This window comes from Apaloderma vittatum, unplaced genomic scaffold, assembly GCF_000703405.1.
Source record: "Apaloderma vittatum isolate BGI_N311 unplaced genomic scaffold, ASM70340v1 scaffold16692, whole genome shotgun sequence".
Taxonomy (NCBI): domain Eukaryota; kingdom Metazoa; phylum Chordata; class Aves; order Trogoniformes; family Trogonidae; genus Apaloderma; species Apaloderma vittatum.
The window spans coordinates 3,486-30,309 of NW_009704317.1; the positions used below are offsets into that span (position 1 = coordinate 3,486).

At 42.0% G+C, this 26,824-nt stretch overlaps 1 protein-coding gene across 1 annotated transcript in view; it reads right to left on the minus strand.

Moving 5' to 3' along the window:
- Positions 1-1,376: 1,376 nt before the first annotated feature.
- The window catches only part of RAPGEF5 (Rap guanine nucleotide exchange factor (GEF) 5), a gene marked incomplete at its 5' end in the record, with an annotated part of 35,543 nt that continues 10,095 nt past the window's right edge, over positions 1,377-26,824 (minus strand). The window contains 9 exons of the mRNA XM_009865012.1: positions 1,377-2,166; positions 5,233-5,287; positions 10,048-10,112; positions 13,179-13,266; positions 14,524-14,574; positions 17,181-17,271; positions 20,506-20,684; positions 21,869-21,991; positions 24,800-24,897. Of these exons, the coding sequence (XP_009863314.1) occupies positions 2,048-2,166; positions 5,233-5,287; positions 10,048-10,112; positions 13,179-13,266; positions 14,524-14,574; positions 17,181-17,271; positions 20,506-20,684; positions 21,869-21,991; positions 24,800-24,897 (869 nt within the window). The remainder of the gene's footprint in view (positions 2,167-5,232; positions 5,288-10,047; positions 10,113-13,178; positions 13,267-14,523; positions 14,575-17,180; positions 17,272-20,505; positions 20,685-21,868; positions 21,992-24,799; positions 24,898-26,824) is intronic.

Sequence of the window (26,824 nt, forward strand, 5' to 3'; positions counted from 1 at the left end):
GCAGTGAACTGAGACACAGCCCCACCTTCTCACCCTGAATACTCTCTAATGTTCCCTCTCCCACAGAATCCAACAGACCAATTTGTGCACTAGAGAATTACACCACAGGAGCTAAAGGACACAAGCTCCTCGATACAATGCCACAGTAAAGAAGATTTCACAAGGGGGAGCTCAAAACCCAGTAAACCACCTAGGCAATGCAGCTAGGGTGGGGATTCCGGGCGGGCTGCAGCCAGAGGAAGAACTGTGATTAACACAAGCAGCGAATTGTATCTGGTTTGTGTTCTTACACTGCAAAAAGGAGCCCTCTGCAGCTAGTATCCTCATCTGAACAGTTTTGGTCTGTTTACACAAAAGAGTTATTTACAGTTATTTACAGTGCAGTCACATCTACAGAAGAACATAGGAAATTCTTACTCCATGGCCAGCAAGAGTTTATTTTTTTTCTTTTTACTGGGTAAAAAGAAGAAAATTTTTTTCTAAAAAAAAAAAAATCATATAGTATTTGATAATAACAAAGTACAAGCAAATACATTTCTGAAACATCTGTTTCCTTTACAATAGATCTATACAATATTTCACAGATGGGAAAACCAAATGCATTCTACAGATTCCCCCACAGACTACTTGTTAAAGCTGCTTTTTAAAATCCCTTTAAACCAGAGATAACACAATGATGAAGAGCATGCTACTTCAGTACTCCCACATTTCAGTAAAGGCGGATTTTCTTGGAAGTCTTCCTCACATGGAAAACATACAATAAAGATGGGCAAGCAATGCAATGTATCTTCCCTTGCTCTGGAAAAGGGCAGTAACTGTAGATCAGTGTACAAACACACGCCAGACAGAGCAGTACACTGCACACTGCCTGTGGCACACATGCAATTATTCCAGGGCAACTTCGGAGCACTGAAAAACAGAGCTAGGGTGGCAGTGGTGCTTAGATGTAGGTCAACTGTAGACAAAACTTTAGAAATGCTGCCCCGGTACATGCCCAGAAGTAGTACTTTCAGCTACAAGAAAATTGTCTAGGAGCAGTGTGTGAGAAGGACAGAAGCAGTAAAGGGAATGTGGTGCTGAAAAGCCCAGTGTGTATGCAGGTAATCACACTGGCACCCTGCAAGGTGTATCCTTTTGCTCTAGTAGTGTGTGCAAGTTAGGTGAGATTTTTACCTACTGAAAGAGTATTTCCAGGAGGTGAGTTAGGAGTGTAGGTAGATCTAGGCATTGCCTCTGAACAGACACCGACGACGCTGTAATCCAAGCAGAAAACAAAGCTCCTGCTATAATCATTTATAACACATTAACTGCAGGAGCTGGTACTGTATCTGAGATAACCGAAAATGAAGAAAATAACAGTTTTTCAGTGTACAAAGAATTGTGTCCATAAACTGCGACTGAAGTGGATTGGCTCTTACAGCGTGTTTTAGAAAGCAGATTCTTAAGGGGTTGTAATAGCGTGAACTGTTTACCACTGACCTCTGCATCACGATGCACTCGAGTTTGATCTGGTGTGTCTTTTATATCCCCCTTCTTGGTTGTCCGCACTTATCTTAAATAATACGCTCCAGTGGACTCAGGGTTGCTGCACAGATTGCACAGCGTTTTTGGCAATAATACTTTGGCAGCCTTGAATTAGCGAGGTACGTACTGTGGTGAACTGAGAATCACTCCCCTCGCGGCATGTTGCTTGCTGAAATGTTTTGCTGCTGCGACACGACGGTTCCTTTCGTTCTAATAGTGGCAGAATCTGCACTGAAAGCTACAACGGACCAAACAATATTTTCACAGAAACCAAGCTCCTGAGCTCAAAGGATGCTGCTCAGCTCCCTCTCGTGCTGGTGACCAGCGGGGATGGCACCAAGCTTGCCCTGCAACAATGTGAGCAGCTCCTTTGCTGGCTCTTGCCTGATTTTCCTGTGCATGTTGTGTGAGCTACTGATAAAACTCAGTAAACTGTTCTTATATAGGGAAGCAACATGCTTGGCATAAACATTCACTTAATTCAAAGTGCTGCAGTTACAAGGTTATATGAAGCTGTGCACGCTCACACTCGCGGCTCTATCCTGTGAGAAAGCTCAAACAGAGCTTGCTGGTTGTCGATGACATGCAGGTGATGGATGTATGGCTTCAGCTCATGATGCTCTTTCGAAGTAACTTCATTGCCTGCAAGACAGGAGAAAGGGCATGGATCAGAAAACCACACCTTGCCTGCTTCTCTGTCCCGTGCATTATGAAGTCCCCCGTGTGCCAACCTGTCAGGGGCTGGACAGGGACAAGAAGGACGGCCAGTGATCCAAAGAATTTGCTGCTGAAGTGCAATGCAAGAGGTAACAGATACAGGAAAGGGGAGAAGAAAGAAAGAAATCAGCAATCCTGGGCAGCTGGCGTGCACAAAGGCAGGTGACAAGAAGCTGCCTCCTCCCATGTGGAAGGCTTCCTCCTGCTGGCAGTACCGGCAGTCTGTCCCCTCTAAGCGTGGTTCAAAGTTTCTTTTGTGCCCCTCTGGCAGCACAGTGGGGCCTTGAGCGGAGGGGGTGACCCAGCTTGTAACTTTTAAACAGCCTTAACATGAGTACACAAGACAGCAGGCCCCGGACCATCTCCTTCAGAGCAGGTGAAAGGTGACAGGGCAGCAGATGGATTCGAGAGCTCTTCAAAGCTGCTCGGCCAGGCCCCCACGTTTCATCTGCCATGCTTCTGATTTCTGACCTACTAACAGAGACAAGTCATGCTGTCATTTCAGGGGAGTTTACACAGCAAGAGGAATAAACGGTGTAACAGACAAACTGAAGGGTGACTTGAAGAGCAGATGTTCCCTGTTACAAGCTTTGTGCCCGACACTGATTTGTGGGGACCCGCCGCCTGTGAAACCCTCCAGCACAGCTGGTGACCCGCGGGAGTGGAAGAGGAAAAGCTAAGCCCGTGGCCACGAGATACGTCGCAACAGGGAGAGAAAGCAACGAGATGTGTCTCCCCATACGTTTCTCACTGCTGACAAACAAGCGAAGGTTGGGAGAGCTCTGTTCTAGTCTGTATCCTCAAGGATTTTTTAATAACATTACCACAAATTAGAAAAGAAATCCCCTCGAAATTCCCTGAACCAATCAGCTTAACTCGCACACTCCCTCCCTCTCCTTTGTTTCACTGTCATCCTTTTCTCCATGCTCTCCAGATACGTAAGAAGCTTTCCAGGAACTGAGCATCCCTCTTGTCTCTGGAAAGAGCTGTGTAGGCAACGTGGGATGTCCGATGCTGTGCAGGTAACGTGGGAGGTCACCGCAGCCAGTTCTGTGTGTGGCTGCTAATGGGGCTCCCGGGCAGCTATTTTTAGGAGCTATCTAACTTGAGAAATCCGAGAGAGAACAGGACAAAACAATAAACTTGTGTCAGGATACAGAGATGACCTTTTTGTTCTCAAGTAAGAGGATCCCAGCAGCTCTTGGGCCAATCTGGGAATTGATGCAGGAGAAAGATTCACATTCTTGAGAGCAAAATAAGCCCACTAGAAAAGGAAACTGTCCATAAAGTCTCAATAAATATTCAGTGAATTCATTTCATGCCTAAACAAATTTAAGAAAAAAAAAAAGTGCCTACAGGGATGTCTGTATAAGCTGCTTTTTAAATGCCAGCTTTACAATAAATCAAGTCTGTGGTAAAATAAAATAACAATCACATACTTCAAACTATCGGATTATACAATAAATCTCAGGTATTAACCTCGGATTTATACCGCAACACTTAAAAACACACTTGGAAAAAAAAAAGGCAAAAACGAGATGAAAGATTTGCAGAGAAGCTGCAAAAAACCCCACACCTATATCATAAAAAGACACCAGTGCTACATCGTATAATGCCAAACAAGTGACATTCAAAGTTACAGAGGCACAGTTTGGATTGATCAGTATTTCCTTCAGTATCTAGTTTAACAGAATAAAGACACATCCTTCTTCTCCCTCTCCCTTTCCTATATATGTCCCTCAAAATAACAAAAGGATGATAACATTGAGCAGCCTTTGTTTAAAAAAAAAGACTGTACATACACATGGTATTTCTGCAGAACAAACATTCAGCAAAGCTCTCAACAGTACCTATCGTTCTCCAAGGTACATATATTTATACACCAAATTATAATTATTATTATTCTTTTTGTTGGAGTCCATGCTGAGAGCTGCTGAAAATCCAGCTAGAAAAAAGCAATTATTCCAACTTTTTTTTCTCAAGGCGGCAGCACAGTTCTGAACTTTTCTTTGGAAAACAGGTTTTAGTGCGCCTCAATAAATGACATGTTTAGTGGGTTTGGCTTAGAAACTAACCACTTCCTAAAACAGCATTGTCCTTGTTCCCTCCCTGTGTTTAACCTCTCTGCACAGAATAAGAAAAACAAGGTTTCTCTGCTGTGAGCAGCAGAACAAAGTGAGCTGGGGTCATCTGGCATGGTCCCTTAGGGTTGGATTCTCTGGTGACTAATAAAGTGGAAACACATACACGCACACAAAAATGTCTTTTTTGCAGCTGAGACACTCCTGACGTTTTCCATCAGCGGCTCCCTCCAGTGTCTAAAGCAGGCAGAGCTCTATTTGTAGGCTAACAACTGCTTTGCTACCCCTAGCAGAGGTACTAACATAACCCTGTGTTTTCTACCTAGTCAACTATTTTGTTGAAACCCACGGGATCTTAGTACCTTCAAGACTTCTACCACTTTGTGAAATGTCTTTAAGAACCCAAACTAAGCAAACAATTCCTCTTGGTGAAGAGCTAAGTGAAAAGCTGTGGTGACAAATACCATATTGTAGCTACTGGAAGCCAAGACAGCTGTGAATTGATTACCAAAAGACACAGACTAGCGGGAGACTGAGATAACTCAGTTATAGCTGGGAAAGTGAGAAAAAACAGCATACATCAGAGGCCTCCATTATTAAGTGCAGCTGGCACAGATCTTACACAGTATTTTAAAGTGGTACTAATTTTTGCAGGAAAATAATTAAAAATTTGGAAGCTGTTTCTACAAACATTTTGTAAAGTAAAACTCCATCCAACTGTGGTTACTGCTATGCTGATCTTCCAGCAATGATACACTCTCTTGCCAATTGGTTAAATAACTGTCTACTGTGTTTTGCTGCTCTGGTAAACCTGAGCAAGGGGAATGAAAGCAGAAAAACAGACCAAACAAACAAACAAAAACCCCTCAAGATTGTACAAAGGCAAAAGTAGCAAATTTTGACTACTCACCAAACTGGTTATTTCTGCAATGTCTCAACGACCGAACAGTATCTGCAATCATGTGCTGCAAAGACAAGATATAAAATATCAGCGTGAAAATCTGAGATGATTCTGTCATTAGAAAAGCGTGAAGAAATCTCCTTGCCCTATGCTGTACAGCAAAAATCAACTGTACCAAGGTAGAAATTGAAGACGGTGGGAGAGAGCCTTTGTTCTTTGTTTTAGCGATAACATATGATGAAACAGGGTTAGACTAGAAGGCTGTTACCGATATCACACAGATTAAATGAGACAACTCCCTAAGAGCCCATAGAAAGGGGTAATGAAAAACAGCCGAGCAATTTTTTTTTTATCAAACTAAAAGCCTACTGCAGGGAAGCCCCGTGTACCAGGTGGGTGCTTCTGCCTTCAACTCCAAGCTTTTGTGCATTATTCAGGGCACTGGGTAGTCAGCACTCTTTCCTTCTGTCTCCACGTGTTGTCTAAATTAGGCTGTAAGCCCCTTTGTGGCACAGATTACACCTTAACACACACTTATCTAATGCCTTAGCACAATCAGGCACCAGTATCAGCAAGGCAGTTTTCTGCAGTATGATCACCAACACAAAAATCATAACCCATAGCCTAAACGCTGCAGAGCAAGCACCCTGACATCTCCGTAGAGAAGTGCTGTAGGTATACTATTTTAAGAAAAGCTGGTGCTAACAGGGATACTGGATGTTCACTTAGATTAAGCAGACAAAATAAGAGGTTTAAGTCTGGTTTCTCATTCAGGCTCAGGCCTTCAACTTCTGGAAAGTGGAACTGTTCACTATAAATCAGTGGAGTGTGCTCATTTTCACTACGTGTCATCCATGAAGTTCTTGAGGCATTGCTTTTTTTCCTTTATTTGCTTCTCTGGCAACCTTTCACGAAATCTAGTAAGCAATTTAAGCACACTGCAGTTAGCAACTGCTAATGCAGACACCTGATGCTCTTCTTACATCTCCCTCAAAAACACTCAGGGGCAGAAAGGATTAACTGTCTCGAGCAGAGTATGTTTAAGACCAGAATGACGCAGAACAGCTCATCTCTCAACACCCTGGGAGTGGCTCACAAGGCTCCTCCACAGAAAAGCTTATCACAAGAGCATGTTTAATGGAAACTTCATATTCCTTTCATCAGTGAATCAAAATAATTTTTCTTGTTACCCGCTGTGCTTCATTTGCCATGAAATCACATAATCTCTTGTGCTGCTGTCCTTGCACTGATGATAATGAAGTTCTAATGAGATGATCTAGTTTTCATGATCAATAGTGTGAGTACTTCGAAAGCTACAACTTCCACCAGTGCTGCTGCTGTGACATTTTCCAGCTGACACCCTTTGCATTTGTTTTTTAGAATGAGGCCCCACTATCACACACACCGTCATTCTTTGCTGTTTCTCCTTTCCAGTCAGTCAGCATGGATGTCTATCCCAAGACAGGCTTCTGAAGGTGATGCTCCGGTAATAGAAGAACATCTTTGTATAATACTCTCTTAAAGTAGAATCTTAAATCTCCCAGCTTTAGTGGCCTAATTAGGCATTTCTCTCTGTTCGTTTTCAACTCTCTGTGATCTAGTTGTAATACAGAAAATCAGATAATTCCTCTGCAAAGCAAATGCTATTTTCTGACTGTTTAAACAGGTGCTTGCATACCCTTAGTGTGATGAATAATACGCATTTCTTCCAGCTACCCAGGATCACTAGCCCTCCTTTAACAGAGGACAGCAAAAGCTCAGGCTTGGAACTTGCACAGCTATTTGAGGGGGTGAGGGTTGAGAACCTTCAGCTGCATGTACAGAGTCCTCACAGCTGAAGGCATTAGGTTAGAAGGCATTATCTAAAATAGTAACAGCCATTGACCTATATTAGAGTTTGCTGGAGTGTGGCTAAGACATGTCATTGCTAAGACATAGGTGATGGCTGACTGAAGAAAAAAATCTGAAGAAGCCACATTTCAGTGAAGCAGCTCAGTAAACACCATGGAAATATCTTGAGACAAACAGTGTAGGACCGTATTTTCATTTATTCCTTCAGATTTAGTTGAGGAAGTGGATATGGTATTAAATATCGATCTAATACTATTCTAGAGTTTATCTGGAGTTAAATAAACCACTGCAATGCCTTCAACTTTTGCTAAAACTAAGTAACGCTCCTGAGAAATATCATTTCATTTTCTTCTCTTTGCAAATTCCCTTCTTTATATTTTGAATTAGCTTTGTCTTCACTGCAATCATGTCATGTCAAATCAAGTTCAGTCACGGTAGGATTGTTGAGGCCACGATAGTCTAAGAATATAAAAGAAGCATGCAGTGCAGGGAGAGAGAATATTTTTTATCAAACTAGCTGATATAGACAGAAAAAACAGCAGTTCAGACTGACAAGTCCTCCTTCAGGTGAGATGCTTAATGCAGAAATGAAGTATTTCAAAATACTGATCCAAATGGAGACTTGACAAACCACCTTTGCTTTAAAATTCATAAGTAGAAATTTTATGCATTTATGTCAGTAAGCTCCTTCCCCAAAGCAGTAATCTGCTATGGTAGAATAATTCTTTTCTTCTTCTGCAACAGCAAATTTGCAGGTGAGGTTCAGTGACTTGATCCAAACCAAGCAAGAGCCAGTGTCAATCCTAATTTTTCTCAGCAGAGGCCAGAAAGTGCTCAGCACAGTACAGAACACCAAGGAAAACATTCTGCCTCAGGACAAAGCCCTTACAATTACAAAGGAAACATGAACTGATGTATAGGTGATCAGATGTTGTGCATCTTGTTAGTAAGTTCATACTCCTTGACTAAATACCTTAGCATCTGTCAGCGTTTAGTGGCTAGCCCAGCCCTAACCCTCAACAGATAAACTGGTGCCCAATGTGGGGCTTGAGTAGCTACAATGTGTGATGGCAAAACGGTGTAACACCTACACAGACGTTTAATCTGATGCCACACACAGAAGAGAATCAAAAATAAATCAATGTTAACTTCAGAAAGTGCAATCCCTTGGAAGAGACTGCACAGAAAAGTAAAAATCACTGAACAGAATGGGTTCTGTTTAGCTCAAACTGCATGCAAATGAAGCAGTGCAATACATGTACTGCCTGAGTCTGCACTGCACTCATATTTAAATCTCTCCTAAGCTCCCACTTCCTAAGCTTGCACTATTGCCTGCATTCATATGTACACAGGGCTCCATGAGACAGCAGTTCCTCAGAGTGTGATCTGACTAATAATTCCAAGGAAGTGTCAGTTTGAACAACCCTCACCCCACCACCATCACCTCACACTCTCCCCCTCCTGCCATTTAAAATGCCCATTATCCACTTGCATGGAAAAGGTGAAATCCTGGCTCACAGAAGTCAATTAGCAAAGATCCCACTGCCTCTGGAGACACCATGGTGACAGAAAGAACAGGAAATCTTACCCAGCAAGCCCAACATACATTAAACATAGACATGATTAAACAACAAACAAACAAACTGAAAAGGTTTGGTTAAGACTGGAACAAGAATCAGATCCTACATTTTCAATAAATAAATATATGGGCCAGTGGGAGGATTTTAGTAACAATTATTGTGCATCAAGGGCTAGTTTAATTTACATGTTAATTGGATGTACTTCCAAGAGGCAATGAAGAAGAACATGCTAATGAGTTTTATGCAAACACCTAAAGGTCAAACAGTTAATGGACTTGGGACAGGAAAACCTTTCATTAAATGCAAATCAGCGTTCTTGTAAACCGCAACAAGGAAAGGTACAGAAATCAAATAGAAAACACAAAAAAGAGCTCAGGTTCAAAAGTCAAAGCCTACATCTGCTTGCAAGTTGAAAGACAGCATACATTATGATAGGATGTGAAAATAAGTTCAACATCTGTTTCATGAATAACTCTATGGTTGCACATTCATTCTTAAAAAAGTGTAAACACAGGGAGAAAAGAGTCGGGAACAATTCAGCAGGCACAGCCACCTGGACTAACAGTCCCATAGCACACCTAGAGCAACTGGGAAGAACATTTGGGTTTCTTGATCCAATACTCCAGGCCAACAAAAAAAAAAAATAAAAAATTGAAGTTTCTCCACCACTGTTCAGACATATAAACTGGGCCTTTCAGTGCTACAAAAATTTTGTCAACAAAGAAATGAAATTTGCAGATTAGAGAAATCAAACCTCTATTAGTACTATCATGCCAGAGTAGGTGCCATAGTACGTCTAGTGTAGAATGTGGCAAAAGATACAATGTCAGCAACTGCCTTCCTACATAAAAGTTAGTATAGTGGTATTTACAGTCAGTTTAATTCGTATTTCAGGCATTATTTTCATCATCGCCTAAACTAAATAAAAAATTTTACTTTCTTTTAATTCCTGGAAATAGCATACCAGTGGCAAGTGATAAACTAGAAAAACCTTTTCTTCAGTGCCTTGAGAAAAAAAAAAAAGGAAACATAATTCAGAGAAAGCTGAAGCAGGAGAAGTTAACTGAGAAGAAGTAGTCCACGAGGTGGTGCAAAGGAATAGATCTCACTGGGGAAAAAAATGGGTGGACTGTGCAGCAGTGATGTTGGCTGTGGCTGGCTTAGCCATTTTACACGAAAATGGGGGAGGAAGGAGTGAGAAGAGAGAGGAGCAGAGGAAAGGGGTAGGGGAGATAAATTGTTGGCTGTTTTGCCCTGCTTGTTCTTTTTTACCTCTGCTTATTTCTTCCTGATTCAGTCAGAACAAAACCTTTCAGTCTTACAAGATAAGGAAGGGAAAGGAAAGGATGGAACATGAATCTCTTTAAAAGCAGGAAGGACAAAATTAGCTTACCAGCTTTTCAAAATTAACAAGGTTATCCAGAAAAGTTTTATTTCCTTCGTGGATGAAAGTTACATCTGAAAAAAAAAAAAAGGAAAATTAATTCTTTTTCATAGCTTTGTTATTTAATACAAAGAAATAATTATTAAACTGCAACGAAAAAAGAACAAAAAAGAGGAAACTATCCCATTAGGGACATGCACATCATAATGAGGATTTCCAAGTTGGAGCACAGATTTCTAACTAAACCTGGTCTGTGTTAGTACTGAGGTGTGTATCATGCAGAGGATGGCTGGGAGCAGGCGGAGGCTGCATCCCCAGAGGGATGGGCAGCCTGGCACGTCTGCTCTCAGCACTCTGCAGTGCTGATCTGGCCACTGGCAGGTCCCTCAGCCTGAAACTCCACTGGACAGAGCCACCAGACACTGGAGTTGGCTCCGACACTCCCTCATCTCTCTCTGAGAGACATAATGGCTCTGAAGCCCTCCCCAGAGGCACTGACTACAGCAGTGGCTAGCTGGGAAAGTTAAACACAAGCTACCAAACTTGAGTTCAAAGCCTTGAAGTAAGCATTATAGCTAGGGACGAAAATACTTCTCACACGGAGCTGTTCGAGACAATTTGCAAAGGCAACAAAAAGGTCAGGGAGAGGAAAAGGAAAAGGTCTATATTTGGCTCCAGGATGGGAAATGAATGCAGTGTAATGAACTGGAGCAGGGGAAATATCAGCCAAAACAAATGTTTCTAAGTTAAGATTACATTTAAAACAGCAGCTTGAGGTCATTTTCTCCATTTTATATGCTTATTAGGACGCAAAGTGAGACCTCTCTCAGACGTGAAGTACCAAGCACGTAGACAGATTGCCCCATGGGACTGAAGCTCTGACTCTGACAGTACATCCTCCATACGAGCCAGCAGGGACACCACCACCACCACAGCCCCTGTCAGCTCTCTCCTGGATGTGCAGGTACCAAGTCCCAAGAGGACACAGCACTATTGCCGTGAGACAGCCCTCCAACATCATTCCTTCTTAAAAGTCACAGCTCTATCTGCCAGCAGGCAAATGAGACACAGTAAATGAGCAACACCTCCCTCTCAGTAGAGGTGCCAAGCTCTGAGCATGTATCTCCTGTGCTCCTCTCTAGGACTCCCTCTGATGCCCACTCAGTCCACCTAGTTTCGGGGGATTTTAGGACTGTGAACCTGCAGCTCATGCTGGGTGGGTGACGTTTTATCATCCCCAACCCCAAAAAAGACAACCTGATTTATTTCCTTTTGTTTCAAAGACAGAGGCATTTTTGTAATTGCCTAGAATCAAAATGTAAACAGATTCATACGCTGGTAGAAACCAGAGGCTGGGATTCATTAGGCAGAGGGGTGATGGAAAGCTCCCATGCCCCCGGGGCAAGCACAGCACATGCCTCCAGCACTTCCCTGCCCCTGGGTAGTATCCTAAAAATCGGAGGGAAAGGCGGAAGCACTCTTCTACACCTCCTCTGCTGGGCTGCTTTGGGGCACCCAGGGAAAGGAACAGGGAGAGGACATGGTTTCAGGACACAGGCATTACTTGTCTCTGCATCAATTCAGTTAAAAACTGTTCCTCGCTTCTAAAAACCTTACACTGGAAGCAGAAATTTCCACACAGCTTTTTAAGTCAATGACAGCAATGTGTATACCTCCGTGGGTGGAAGAACAGGAATTTGCTTTACAGCCAACAACTAAGAGTCTCGATAAATTCAGTGGAGCAGAAAATTGCATCTGAGCTATGCTGTAAGGGTACATCATAGTATTTTATTACATATTTGCAAAATCTGCCTGACTTTCAAAAGCTGTGTCTGTATACTGTAAGAGGACTCCGCATTTAAATTTAATTAACTTTAAAAGGACATTCTAAAGTTATTTTTCATAACTGAAGAGAAGTTATTAATGATTTTCAGTTTTTTTCTTGAAATTACTTTTGTTCTCTCGTGTCAAAATATAGTAATTTGTTGAGTTATTAATGATTTCTATAGTGTCAATGCTTATTTTATCAGTCTTGGAAATAACGTTGATACAAATACACTCAACATAGAATAAAGTCCTATGTACCATGCAATACTTTGGGAATTGCCAATCTGAGTAACATCTCCTTGTGGATCACTGTAATCAAAAAAATTACTGCATTAATTTGCAAAGTCTCCTTTCGATCTCCAACACATTTTAGAGACACGAATGCTGCTTATGTGTGCGTTCTTACAGACCATATTGTGGTGCTGCACAAACATCATTGCTACAAGTTACTTGTTTATGTTTGCTGCCTTTGTTTGCAGGCAAGATACACTCAAGAACACTTAAAAAATATTGATTTTTGAAGCCTGGATAATTGTACCCATCTGAATTAATGCAAACTCCTTTGATGTGTGCAAAGAGGGGAAATGCCTGATGGATCCCAAACTGTCACTGACTGATCTGGAGAATCATGTTCAAACATTTTAAACTCGCAGCAGCAGCAGGTTGGAAGAAACAGCCTAAAGAGAACACTTTTGGAATACAGGAATAATCAAATGAATTTGCCATGTTCAAAGATGAGGTGATTAATAATTAATGACTCTGAGACAATGGAGTATTTGAAATACTTGCCACTTAATTAGCCGCCTCGTTCACTGCATTAAGCAAGTAGTCATATTTTAACAGATTTTTTTAAATTATTTTTTTTAATAGTACAATTTGGTTTTACTCTTGTAGACCTATAAGAGACTTGAAAATCGCCTCCTCTCAGCTCAGACAGACAGGGCAGGTTCTGCCTTCAGGGTGACACCAGGGAGGTCATCTCGGCGTGGTAGCGTGGCCGAGTCTGCTTGTGTGGGTGCCCCAGTGCAGCCGGGCAGCCCCAGCCAGGGCCTCGCAAGGTCTCGCTTCTCCACAGCAGAGGATGCGGCCCCAGCAGTGGCACAAAGCTCTACCCACGCCTGATGGGAAGATGCTGAAGCCTGAAAACCTATGTGAAAATTGACATCTCCTCCCTGTCTTAAGAGGCAGCTGTTTACTACCCAGACCAAGAGCTGTCTTGTAGATACCACTACATCTGCCATCTGAAGCAAAAACCACCTTAAACTTATTTTAATTAACCACAATGAAGATCAGCAGCCAAGCTTTAATGTTACCTTTCAGAAGTAAGGGCATGAAGGGGATTTTCGGAGATTTCATTTTCTTGAATGCATCTCTGTAAGCTTTGTGATTCAGAGAAGGGTCCTACAAAACCATTTGGGTAATAGAGGGAAAAAAAAATCAATTAAGCTACAAAAAGATAAATTCTAAATCCATTACTGGCTTGTGATCTGAACATGATTTAGATATAAATGGTTTCTGCAGGAAACCAGGTAGATGAAGGTTTTCTAAGCTAGGTGACTTACTAAACTTGAACAGAAAACGTAAACAGTGAAAGGAACAAATGCAGTTTTGTTCCAGATGAAGCAGTGCTAAAATGGGAGTAAGCTGTAGAACAGATTCACAGTGACTGCTCCGTAATTTCTCCACAAATTTCTATTAACAAAATCTCCTCATCTTACTATCTAGCACAAAATATATCCCAGAATGTATAGCCAATTAATTTCTTTTAAAAAAACACCACAAAGAAAACAAACAAACAAAACCCCAACCACAACAACAAAAAATCTCAGTAAAAACTGCTTTCACAGCAATGGAGCATACTGGAGATTTTCAAAATCATAGAAACATAGAATGGCTAAAATAAGACAGTAGGTTTTGGTGGTGTTGTGTACAGAATTCAAAAAGTTATCTCAATTTCCCTTGTAAAAAACCATTTTTTTTTACACCACCTCAGACACAATGTCGAAAACACATTAATTTATGAAGAACTGGGCAACTTGGTCTAGTGAGGGATGTCCCTGCCCATGGCAGGGGGGTTGGAGCTAGATGATCTTTAAGGTCCCTTCCAAGCCTGACAATTCCATGATTTTATGACTCTAAGTGCAGAAGCATCACAACCGTTAAAGGCTGGATCTCACGTTCCCTGCACCAGGCAGTGATCTCACCACACACCCACTTCCATGACAGCCAGAGGAAACACTTGTTTATTCAGCTTTGATAATGGTGACAAGGACCTTTAGCCCTGGATTTTGATTTTTAGGGTTTTTTTAAACTTCAGCTGTCCTTTTCTCCTGATCCGCAGCCCATTGCTTTGGATAAAAGCTGATTAACCACCAGAGCAAAAGAACAGTTTCCAAATTGATGCTGAGGAACCGACACTACATTTACCTCTCTCTGCCCTTCCTCTAGCTGTCAGGAAAACACAACTTTTTTGTTTGTTTGTTTTCGTGTTTGGAGACCACCTCTGAGCTCCAGACGGCTGAGCTGCCTTCGGCAAATCACGGATCTGACATGACAAGTTCCAGCTCCAGACAACGCCAGGCGGCCTCCAAATAAACAGGGAGGACGGAAGGCAGGTAAGGACAAGCAATGCCGTTCTGCTGTCAACACCTTACTTACCGTCAAACTTTCAAGTTCAGTGAAAAGTTTCTTGAATTTCCCAGGAATTTTCTGAAGTGGAGAAAACAGAGAGGGAGGGGGGGAAAAGTCAAGTTGATTAAAGAAAAGACCCACACGCAGGCAAAAAAAGCGCTGAGGCATGTTTTTCCCCATGAGATTGCCACATGCGAAGTGCCTGCTCTAAGTACCAACAGCCCACTTTTTCAGACAGTTAACCTCTGCTCCTCAGCTCCAAGAGCCCTAATTACAGACCGTGTTCAGTGCGATGCCAGGGAGGCACCCGACCCTGCAGCTTTGCCTCAGGGACCTGCAGCCTTCTTTTATGGAAACTGCTTGTTAGAAGGCATTTTTATTTTCTTCCCTAGGTTCCATGTCTGCTGCATTTCCCTTAATACCCGTATCAAGTCAGAAGCAGTAACACAGGCTGAGAATTCAGATACTGTGATCACATCCAGGTTAAATCATTTGTTGTAATCAATCTCTCCCTACAATACGGGTTTTAAAAATTAACAAGTGTCATCCTCAGTGCTGTTTGATACAGCAAAAAGATTTCTTTCCTCAGCAAACAATTACTCCACCTTTGGTATCTCAACCTAATCCCACAGGGAGGTGCACAAAGCTCCTTGCAAGGCAGCCCAGGCACAAGCCACCTCCTTGCCCTGCATGCCAACACCTACACTGCTCCAGGAGCATCCACTTCCTTCATCTCTAAGATGCTTTAATGGATTCACCTCAGCATACTCAAAGCAATCGTTCTTCAGTTTGAATTTTGCTGCTGGTGTTTCAGACTTGAAGAACGGCTTGTGGACCTTAAAGCCTATCTATTTTTTCCAGCCATACTAACTAGTCTAGTAGAACGTATCCCCTCTTAGTACAAATCTTATCTTGTCTTTGTCCTCAGACTCTGACGGGCACACTGAGACTACCAAGAGAAAAAAGATTTAGAACAATTAAGTGGATGTGCTGTATGATTAAAATGCTAAAATAACTGAACATGGAATTGCAATTGCACATTTTTAGTATCTTCAATCAAGGAAAGTTAGGCTCATTAAAATACGGTACCGAAGAAAAAAATAGAAGAATATGCTTGGAGCATACTACTTGTTTAAGATTTCAAGTGCAAAGCCAATATAATTCTGGGTCTAAATGGTTGCTTAAATTTAGGTGGTTTCATTTACATGTGTAAAGTGATTATAATTAATTTATAAACATTGCTCTACTTTCTAGAAGTCACATTACTAATGCAAATAACCTTCTGCTTTTGAAATTTCCAATGCAGTAACATTTTACAAATAAAAATATAAGCATGTGACTTTATAAATATTTTACACACAGAAACGTGACATTATTTACAACGATACATATGCAGATGCACTCCTTGTTCCGACAAGCAATACATTCTGCTCTTCCTGAGAGAAGTCCACCGGCGGTGCGTGATCTCCAGAGGCCTCGCCACACAGCAGAGCTCTGCTTGTTTCTGCATGGAGGAGATCCACGTCGCTGCCACTGGGTGCCTTTGATAACAATATTTAGACCCTTCCACTTGTCCCTCAAATCCCAGAGAAATGGGATGAAGGCAACCCGTAAGAGCAGGCAAGGGCAAACCTTACCTAGAGGGGCATTTTAGAAACAGGAGAGACAAGGGCTCTCTCTATCATTGTCCCTGGGTATGTATTGTTCCCTGCAATTTTTGCTTTACCCGGTATTTAAAGCTAGCTCCTCCCTGCCTATCTGAGTGCCTGTAAACTCCCCACAGCAGCAGTCACCGCCCTTGCTTCTCTGTGTGCCAAAGCCACTGACACGCGCAGCAATGTCAGTCAACGGGCACAACCAGCTCAGGCGGAAGACTTTGCTCTGGACAGTGTCCGAGAGGTCTGTAAGTCTGATGGTCGTTGGGTTTCAGCCGTTGGTGCTCAAGAGCATCTCCAAAGCAGGAGATCAAAGCTGTTCTCTGTCACCTTGTAATACAAACTGGTATCTTTTTGCCTGCCTATGGTGTTAGGGGTATGGATAAGGCTTCATCCCATCAATCCTCCCCCAATTTTTGGCTCATCAGCAGATACAGTAAGCTTGCAGATACTACCACTCAGTAATTTACTTGGTTGGAAAAAAATATTTTAAAAAATTCACTATATAAACACAGATCCCAGTGAGACTCTCCTCTAAATGTCCCATGCTCTATCTAGCAACCAGTAGCTTCTTTAGCAGATAATTTCAGTTCTCCAGGATGTTCCTTATTCATGGTCCACTTCCTAACTTTGTTATTCAATATGAGCTGCTACAAAGGAGCTGATAAAGGAGAATTAAAGAGGGTTACTTTTTAGTTACTTTGTAATTTTTTTTAAATGAAATTATAAAGGTATTGCTTGTTTGGAGCCACCTTCATAAAATTTTCTGTCTGACACCTACTTAAAAGGGTAGGATGGATTACCTGACTTTTTAAGCCAGTACGATCGCCTTGCTTTGTTCTTATTTAGAAGTTCTGGAAGGACACATTTGGTTTTATTTCAACAGCTGGGTATCTAAGGTATCTGACACTTCATGTTTTATTTCAGCATGAAAAACCAATAATTAGAAAGAAAAGGCAATTCACCAGTATAGAACCACTGTGAGAAATGATTTTGACAGAGTCCAGGAGATACAAAGATGCGTCTTACCTCCCAGGTCTGAGACAGTCGGCTGACAGACGCAGTGTTGAGACCCATAACAATAGCAAAGAATGAATTCAGATTTCTTTGGGCTTTACAGCTGTGGAATAAAAATATGAATGCTGTATTCTGATTTTTTTGTACTCAGAATCAGAGATAAATGGAATGCACAGGTATCCTAGGTTACTGAGTCCCATTTCAATCCTCAGCACTAACACACAATCATCTTCCACATAATGAACTCATTAAATGTCTTCTGATGGCCACCTGCAGTCTAGGTGATGGGGTCTCTGAGAAGTTTTTTAGCAAATGTTTCACTGCCTCATCAACCCTGTTGTTGGCAGGTTATTTCTTTCCTTTGCTGTCAAAAGTAATTTTCCCTTTTCAATGTTCAAGTTACTCTCAGCTGTCCTTTACCATACAGAAAAATTCCTTGACCTCTATTCTGTTGCATTATAAATATTTCCATCCTCTTTTTCATCTTTTCTGTAAATCGTACATCACCAATTCCTTCAATTTCTCTCTGTGGTCATGCCCTGCAATCTACTTTTCCACATTGTTATTATCCTTCATTGAATTCTTGGTAATTTATTTTAACTTTTCCTTTCATGTATTTCCTTCTTACCAAGGAGACATAGTGAGACGGGGAAGGAAGGAGAAACATAATTACTGTCTTGGCTCTAAGTTCTTACACCTTTCTCCTATGTAAATATAAAGCAAATATCAAATTATTTATTTGGTGCAGCATCACATTTTGTCCTTGCCTTTAATTTGTCAACTATTATCACTCAAGGACCTCTGTCACCGTACTGTTCTTTACAGTCATGCATTTATTTCTTCAGCTCAGTATTAGCATTCCCTAGCTAAATTACTTTGCATCTATCTAAATTAAATCTTATCCTACTGTTGTTTGCACATGCCACTAGACTCCTTAGATCATTCTTTTTTTTCTTCTATCCTCCAATGCATTTGCAATCCCTCATCATTTTTGTTGTCTGAAAATCTGATCAATGTTCCATTTACATATCCCCATAAATTCGCTGCAGTTAGCACTGGTTCCAGCACAGGTCCATCCCTACAGAATTTGCTTGATAGTTCTCTTCTTTGACATTTTACCCTGCATGATCAGACCCTGCTCATTTCTAGTCCATCAGGAAATTCAAAATCCTGAAATATCAAGTTCTTTTTAATGAGGCTCCCCTTTCTCTTACAGATTGTTGAAGATCACTATAAAAATAAGTGTGCATGTGTGAGAATCCTAATTTTAAGATAATTTTAAGAATGAATGAATCCACTGCCTTCACTGGGATTTATCATCATGGAAAAGCACGTTCCAAGGCCTTAGACTGGAAACTTGCCAGCACTTGTTATAAGTTTTATAAAGCTTGCACTCATTGCTGTGTGCTACCTTGAGACGGTGTATTTCTCACTTCACTTCAGCTGTCTTAAAAGTTAATCCTAACTTTGTTGCTTAGACTCCTTTTCTCATTAAATTCAGGCAGTTCCCAAAGGCAATTGATTCTGAAACAAGAAAGATGTCCAGCACAGCCTGGATAAGCCGTCTATTGGATGGGCCCATTTCTCACAAAGAACTGTGGAGAGAAGGTACATCTTTACAGTCAACTGCTGCCAGGGAAGCAAGAAGGCTGCTGCTGTAAGCCATTTATTCTAACCCTATGTTGAGCTTCCTCTAACACCTCAACAGGTTAACTTCTGACAACATGCTAATTCATCTTCTCTAGCAAATAGTTTGCTTTGCATTTTATAAACTAGCTCATCAACAGAAGTGTAGGTATCTGTGTTTCAAAATCTCTGTCTCCCTTTTATGCATTGACAGACTTGCGTAAAAGCTTTCCTCAACAGTGAAGCACATGAATGTTGAACATGAGATCTTAGTCCCAGTACAAGCTGAAAGTCAAGAGACACAGACTCCAGTCTGGGAGCAGAGAACAGGGTGCAGCCAGAGCTGCTCACAGCCCCCTACCTCTCTGCCTTAGCCATAAACAAAATATCAGGGCTGCTTGGCTTGTGCCTTATGATGAGAATCCTCCGCTTAGCACACTACCCTTCCATCCTAATCACTCCTCTTTCATCAGCTCTTCCAGAATTTCTTTTAGAAAGCTGCTCTTCTGATTAAGATCTCAAGCAGACTACACACTCACTCATATGCGTATCCATTATTTCTCCATCTACACACTACGATGATGGGTGCTTCCACAGTGCACTGTCAACTGTATCGAGTCTCCACAACTTCGACTTCACTTAACAGACATGGAATTAATTCAAACAGAGCAACATCTTAGTCTGGTGACAAATATATCCCTATTCATGTGGGGCAGAGGTGAAACATACCCCAGAATGTAGGAATTTTACTGGTGTGCAAGCAAGACACACAGGTCAACTGTTTTTGACATAATTGCACCAAACTTGGGCATTCACATGGCAGAAAATGAACATATCACTGGATATCATACAACTTGCAAACTAAATCAAATCACATTTATGAGTTACACTAGATTAGAAGAATTCATTTCACCACAGGCACTGCTTCCATAGAGAACAGTCCTTTCTATGTGAGCGCCTTGCAAATTAAATCAATCCAGTCAATGAAGGGAAAAAAATGATACATTTTCCCTGAACATCCATATTCAAATACTGCAGTAGGATCAACAAGTGGAGAGAGAGGTGAGGAGAACAGTTGTACCTATTTAAGTCAGTCCATTTCCTTGGTGCCTAAAGTAAGAGTGATTACACAGAAGAACTCTCTGTGTATAGCACATGTACGTATTCTGTTCCAAGGCTTAGAATAAATGCCAGCACTATTTAGTAATAGTGCATCAAATCTAACTGATAAGGAATTCCCCTCCAATAAACAGGAGAGTACTCCAGAGAAGATGACATGGGGTAACAGTTTACTGCAGCTAGTTCCTTCTCTAGAGGTAGCATTTTCAAGATAAAGAGTTTTTTTGGTTTCCATGTAGTCTTTGGTGAATAACTGTGCTGCTCTCAAATAATTTTGTAATAGAGTCCTCAGGTTATTTCTGCTAAGAATGGAGACACCTCTCCACCACCAGAGATTTTGCAGTTAATGCTGCAGATACAACAGTTAAGCTGCTGGAACAGATCTGAGCAGCGTATAGCCTACCACACCTACTTCTGAGCAGTGTCTGCTGCTGTTATTTACGGACTATTTTATCTAGGTATGCACGCTTGCTACGCTATTAAAACACAGGATGACAAATTAGTTTTCTTCCTTTGCTTTTGCACCTACTTCTCTTGTCACCAAATAAAGCATATGAACTCAAAGATTTCTGTTGCAACTTCAGTAACTTACTGGGCAGCAATCTTGATGAACTTTTTGACGAGCTGTACACGTTTGCAGAGCTGGCTGCAGAGAAGTATCTCGGTGGCAACCCAAAGCTGGACCTCATTGCATCTTTGAAGCAGAAGACTGAGATTCTCAGTGTTTTCAGCACCGCCCTGTCTGCTGAACGTGAAGTATATCAGCTCTTGCTGGAAAACATTGACAGCATTATTAGGGATACAAAAACAATTTAAATGTAAATGAACTATAAAATACTTAGAAATGCGTTTTCGAAACAAGACCTGGTTACAAATGGTTATTTTTTCATTATCCATGAGCCAACCACAAATAATTCAGGCTCCAGCTTTGGCTTCGCAAAGTCTAGAGGCTTATTATGGTAGGCAAGTGGACTGGAAGTTTTGCAAGACATGCTTTTATTGTGAGATTTCCCACAGTCCCACTTCTCGTTACAGCTGGGTATAGGACACAAACAATCTGTGTCTTTCTGTATTTCATCATTTCTGTTCCAGTATGAAAAAGCAACCACATCAGACCATTACAGAATCTGAAGAACTTCCATTCAAACTTCTTCCTAAAAGTAGCCAAGCTTTCATCAACAGAGGTATGGGTCTTGATTTCTGTGCAAAAAACCCACACTCACCTTGACCAGTTCTAGATTTAAAGTATCTAACCTGAGCAAAAGAACTCGAAAGACCAAGGAAAGTATCTGATGAGAAGCAAGGGAATTTCCCATTAATTTTCTCAGAAAGTCAAAATGGTTTTCAGTGAATGATATTCTCAAGTGGCATTTTGTACTCTTGTGTATTTTACTCAGCAGCTCACAGCAGAACCTATCGAAGTCACTGAAACAACCTAATGGACATTAAAAGTGGGCCATTATCCCATTTTATAAAGCCTGACCAGTATTTTTTTACCTCCCTGAAGCCTAACAAGAACAGTAACATGACCACAAAATCCTTTTGTGGTTACAGTGATACAAAGGACACCTATTTGTGGATTCCTCTATTTACCGGAACATTATTGAGCGCACAGGACAATTTGCATATATGAAATATTCACACCAACTGTTTTTAGAGAACAATCATGTTCTTCTACACTCTGGAGGCAAATCTCAGTAAACCCCACCAGGAACAGAGGGTGTGAGATGCCCCAGAGCAAGGAAATTACAAACCTTTGATAACTTTTTTCAGTATCAAGGATTGCAACACATCTCCTGGATGTGATTCAATGCCACCACTACTGAGAGCTGCCAAATCATGCTGTCAAGACAGTGAACTGAACATCATGGAATACTGATGCTCTAAAAGTGCACTGTAATGGCACAATGTTGCCTGAGATCAATATACCTGGAAATGGACGCGGTGCTTCTTACCTCATGAATTGCATTGAAGAGGCTCCAGTCAAAGTTTGTCAGTTCTAAGGCAAGATCCCAGGTATTGATTCCCAAAATTCTCACAGACCTTTGCTGCAGTTCCTCATTTTCAGCAAATGGGTTCTGAATCAATAGCCAAGAGCAAAAAATAAAATCCTCAGCAAATGTCAAAAGTTCTGCAATGAAACAGCTACTGGACCAAGGTACCAAACAGAGCTTAGTAAGTAATTTTCTCTAAGTGCACTCTGAGGGTTTCCTCCCACCCACTAATCAAAATCCAGGAGTTATAGCCTATTTAATATATAGCTTGAAACAGAAAATGGGTCAATAGGATCAATGATTTGCTATTCAGGCCTTCTCTCTCCCTCTCTCCCTCTCTAAACCTTGAATATAAAACGCTGATAAGCAGACAGCATAATGAAAATAAAATCCCTGAAACCATCAGAAAACAAAATCTGAATTAAGACACCGGGAAATTTTTGTGTTATCAGATAAAGGAATCACTCTGCGAACACATCAGATTTAGAATAAATACACGCAACTTGCCTATCAATCCCCCTTTACAAATAACATAAATCCATACATTTTATGATTAATCTATCCCAAATGCAATCACCAACACTGTGGATCCTGATCATAAAAATTAGTCAGCATATTACTATGGAGTGCACTGGTACTGTTGATGTCAAGGGTCATTCAACATTCCCATTATTATCTCAGATTGACAAAGTTTTGCATTTCTCTTGCAGTCTTTTACCTCGGCAGGCTGAAACTTAGCACATGAACCATCTGCCAAGAAGAAAGATTATTCTCATCAGCTAAACCATTACTTTGGTACTACATTTCTGACAGTTACAGCAAGTTTTGTGATTTTTATTATGTAACTAATGAAACTAGATTGGCTGTCACCTCTCTGCACTGGAAACGTTCCCTTAATATTCACATTTTCAGAGGTGGCTAGAATGCCAGGGATAACGGGGATGACAGATTACAATGATAGCAGCGTGTCAGCTCTTCGGCGCACATTGATCCAACAAAATGTAAATAGACATTTCTCATCCCTGGGATGAATGCACAGATCCTAGAGGTACTGACAGCATGGAAGAGTCAGTTGCAATATCGTCCTGTGCATTCCTCAAAACATCTGCATAACTATCAGAAAACTATTGAAGAGTGCCTGACTGTTCCTGCCTCACTGAGGTCTTGTGAAATCACGAGGGGAGAGAGTTGCATTCCCATTTTCGAGAACCGAGGGAATAAGAGACCTGCCGCCCTTCGACCTGCTCCCCTCTCCAGTGCCAGCAAGAGAAGTGGAAAGACAGAAGGGAAGAGGACATACCACCAGCAATATATAGAATCATGGAATCCCTCAGGTTGGAAAAGACCTTAAAGTTCATTGAGTACAACCCAAGCCCATCACTAAGCCATGTCCCAAAGTGCCAGACCCACACATCTTTTAAATATCCCCAGGGATAGTGACTCAATCTCTTCCCTGGGCAGCCTGTTCCAGTGCTTGACAACCCTTGGTCTATCGATCCAGCTTCTCCAGGTCCCCTTGCAGAGGCAGTAGCGTCCACCTGGAGCTCTCAAGCAACTGCTCCTAGTCACAGCGTTGGGCCTAAAATCCATACTGTTGGCCCAGAAGACACTGAGAGAGAAGCTGTGTGCTGAGAGCTGCAACCCCAACCAGGCAATGCTGGCGTCATCCCACAGCTCCCCGCCTCCAGACAGCAGCAGCCCTAACACCACCAGCAGCCATCAGGGACCTCCTGGACCTCCCCAGAGCAGGACAGCAGCAGCCTCGCCAACCCCGTTGTGCCCGTGAGGATGCAAGACCACTCCTGCTTGTGACATCAGGCCAAAAAATCCCTACAGCCAGATCAGCCGTCGCTGCAGGATGTGAAGTGTTTCACCTACACATGCAGGCCCTGATCACCCTCCACCAGAAACAATAAAGTTTGTCATTAATCTCCAAAGTCTCCCCTCCTTGCTACCACCAAGGAAGGACCCAGCACTCCTCACCTTACCCATCTCTTTCTTCTTCCCATCAGGTCCTTCTGCCAAGAGCAGCACCCAGAGCAGGCAGCTGAGGGAGCTCTGGAGGAGAACACAACCTTCCAGCAGCACCCAGTGCCAGCTCGGAGCTCACCAGCCCCAGCACTACCAGACAGGCAGCACCGCATCCGTCCCACAGCTCCCCAGGAGCAGCCCCCCCTGCACGGGCAGCCAGGCATCACTGGGGCTGTCCCACAGATCCCCAGCGCCTGAGGGCAGCAGCCACACCAGCACACCTGGGCCTCACCACATACAAAACCACTCCTGGTTGAACCATCTGGCCCAAAACCCTGCAGGCAACCCAGAAGATGCCACTCCCCAGCCCCAGCAGGCAACCAGCACTGGGGCTGCCCCACAGCTCCCTGGCATGTCCCAGCCACAGCATGGCCACACGGCTGCCACAGCTGTGGTGCCCAGTAATTTTGGTAGAACCCACACAACATCTATTTCTACGTGCAATAATTCCACAGAGTTTATTCATCACCTTGTCCGTACCAGCCACTTTAAGTGTTACAGAGATACAAGGTGGGGGCAAAAGAGTCACATGGGCCCTGAATAATCCTCATCCCATCCACTCCTGTACAAGTGCAAGTCAGCTTTTCCAGGCTGATGCAGATTGAAAGATTTAAGCTGTACAGAAGCTTTGGTCTATTTCAAATTGATTAATAAATTCCATTACTGTTCAGTCAAATAACTGCTGTTAATGCAAAGTATTTCTTTTTTTAGGTATAGAGCAGCTCAGTAAAGCTTTACTAAGAAAGCAAAAAATAAATTCTGTATTGAAAAAGCCCTCGGAGAATAATATTAAAGTTCTTGATCTGGAATCAGACCCCCCTCTCCCCCCCCCAAAAAAAAGTATACAATACAGATCCTTACCAAAGAATCAGTCACATCTTTTCGGTACACAAACATACGACTGGATGACTCGAAAGATTTTGATATAGCCAAGTCATTTGGCTGTAGTTCATGTTTTTCTGTAAAAACAGAAAACAAAACATAAAAGCTTCAGAAAAGGAGTGGAAGCTGTATCTAAATATGAGAAAAACATGACAAATATATTTGTAAAGCCACATGAACTTCTTAGAATGTAACTAAGCATCAAATCCAGGCCCTACGGGGACCAACTTCTCCACACTATTAAGGTACAATAAAGGCGAGATGTCTCTGATGAGGGAGTAGAACATAAAAATTTCCAGCATCTTCTTTCAACCTGGACTTCACACATCTATTCTAATCATCTAGACTAACCTCCTATGAATTACAGAATATTTCATTTCAACCCAGCGTATCTAATGTAAAAGTAGTGAGCTTTGTTAGAGCAACACGTCTCAACCTGTAGAGACTGAGCTGTTGTGTGCCACTGACAGACAAGAGCAGGGGTGGAGATGTCATCAGTAGCCACAGCCACTCGACAGGAAAAGAAGTTTAAAGGATCTCTATGCCATGTAATTCACCCCACGGAGCATACCTGAAGAGTCCTTTGTAGTACAGTATGCAGAGAGATTCCTCAAAACTTAAAAGTAATTCATTTAGGAAACATCTGAGTAAAAGAGCAGGACACATCAAACTGGTGGCTAAGAGAAAGGACTTTTTTTCCTTTCCTCTCCAGAGTACTAGTTCACTTCTGGGCTATCTTGGATGCACCAGAGAAAGGTGTGGGGGAAAAAATAAAGCAAAACTCAGAACACAGCTAAAGAATTGTCCTGGGAAAACTGTCTCTTCCTGCAGGCTCCTGGTAATCTTCTGGAGACCCAACACATAAGATTTGATTACAGTGACGGCATTAATCACAGAATCACACGATGTCAGGGGCTGGAAGGGACCTCAAAAGATCATCTAGTCCAGCCCCCCCACCAGAGCAGGAACACCTACAGTAGATCACACAGGAATGTAGACTCAAAAGCACTACGAACATGTTGACAGCTACCTTGGATGTTTGATTGCCCACTGGGGAGGAGTTGGACCAAGAGGAGTCCAAGCGTCAAACACCATTTCAGACTGTTGTCCCACTTACTCATGCTCCCACTGACACCAGATACACTTACGCTGAACTATCTACATGTTTTTTTCAATGTAATTTTGGATAAAAAGAGCTTGGTTATTCATTTCAGGAGTACAATAAAAGCGTGTTCTCCAACACTCGTAATGCTGCCCTCAAAGCAGACAGCAGGTGACAGTTTTGAGTCACACAAATAGCAAAAAAGCAAAGAAAAAAAAAAGTTGCAGGCTGCTGCCTACTGCTTGCAGCACAGGAGTTACAACGCAAAAGAATAAAGATATTGAAATTGTAGTATCTCCAATTAATTCATGCAACACAACTAAATAACATTTTAGGGGTTACAGCGGTCATGTACGAATGACAGTCCTATTGTATCTGCATTTTAATTACTGTTTCTTATTGAACAGCCACACGGCAAACCAACTCTATTCTGTGGCTTTCTTGGGAACCAATGTGGTCTAAAGACAATAGCATGTTTCATTATTTATGAATTGTTGGTTTTCTTTAGCTAAGTAGGCAGCACCAGATGTATTGCTATCAGAGCAGAACTTGCCCTCCTCTTGAACAGGAGCACAAGACCTGAGAAACAACAGCAGCACAGTGATTTTGCAGCGCTGTAAAATGCATTGGAGGTGAGTTTGGGGACACACAAGGGTATAAATCCTGCAGAAGATGTAGCCCAGCTGGCCAGGCCACCTATGTGAAATGTTCATGTGTATTTGCTCTGTGCTCAGGCTCTTGATAGTCAGAGCAGGGCACCATCTCCCAGCCACTGATGCCGGTACCCTGAAAAAAACCCAGTTAATTAACAGAGCTTGGCATGGGGGAGAAAAATGTGACGTGTGACCTTCCACTTCTGAACCAAATAAATAAACAGAACAAGCCATCATTTGTGTATATTT